The sequence below is a fragment of the Numida meleagris genome, chromosome 4, assembly GCF_002078875.1.
Source record: "Numida meleagris isolate 19003 breed g44 Domestic line chromosome 4, NumMel1.0, whole genome shotgun sequence".
In the NCBI taxonomy this organism is placed as follows: domain Eukaryota; kingdom Metazoa; phylum Chordata; class Aves; order Galliformes; family Numididae; genus Numida; species Numida meleagris.
In genome coordinates, this window is record NC_034412.1 from 78,220,903 (window position 1) to 78,221,832 (window position 930).

General features: G+C 48.2%; 1 protein-coding gene across 1 annotated transcript in view; it reads right to left on the reverse strand.

The window, feature by feature from the left end:
* Positions 1-123, reverse strand: part of PCDH7 (protocadherin 7) — a 275,037-nt gene extending 274,914 nt beyond the window's left edge. Inside the window, exon 1 of the mRNA XM_021395508.1 lies at positions 119-123. Coding sequence (XP_021251183.1) covers positions 119-123 — 5 coding nt within the window. The remainder of the gene's footprint in view (positions 1-118) is intronic.

A 930-nucleotide genomic window follows, 5' to 3' on the forward strand; every position in this document is an offset into this window, starting at 1 on the left:
CTTTGCACCCGCAGCACCCCGGTGCCCCCCCTCGATAAACCCTCCTGATGAGCCAACAGAGCAGCCGAGCGCCCGGGCGAGCAATTATAGAATCCTTCTGCTCCCGGAAACTTAGCGCCTCATGGCTGGTGCAATCGGTGGGCAAAACCCCGCTGCTGCCTCCTCCGCTGCTCGCCCTGCCTCCCAGCTGCGATATACTTACAGTTCACGGGACAGTGTATTTTGCTTTTTAAAGATTCATCTCGGCAGATAGGATGGGATTTTCCTCCTCCTCCCCCTTCTCCTCCTCCTCCTGATTTTACTGTAATCACTTTGCAAGGTTTGCAATAAAAGCCGGAGCAGCACCGTGCGATCTGAAGCCCCCCAGGTCGTCTTCTTCGACACCGGAGTTAACTACAATTCACACTCTCTCTTCTCTCTCTCTCTCTCTCGCCCTCTCAGCCGTTCACGACAAACGCATTAGATTTATTCTTTCCCCTATCTGCACACACAGGAAAAAAAATGTGATTTGCTTTATTCAACGGGCTCGTGTCCGGGAAAACTCCAAATCCTCTTAGCATGGGCAGTTCTTTAAAATATTAATAATAATTTTAAAAGATAAAGAAAAAAATAAAAATCCCAATAATGTCGGTAGCTGCACAATGGGTAGGAGAAACACCCCGTGTATTACAGAGCAGTCCATGGAATATCCCCTTTGGTTGGCAGAAAAGCACCTAAATCCATCTTCAAAGATCGCCTACAATGTTCAGCTCTTTCTCCGGAGAGGATTTTTTTTTACCAACTCTGCGCAAGGTCATTAGTCACAAAGCAACGAGACAGAAACTGCAGAAGCCGTTTGCCCGGAATTTGCAAGGCTGTAGATCTGAACACACACACACCACAGTCCCAAGTTTGTTTTCGCATCCGCAGTTTGTGTGTGTGCCTTACCTG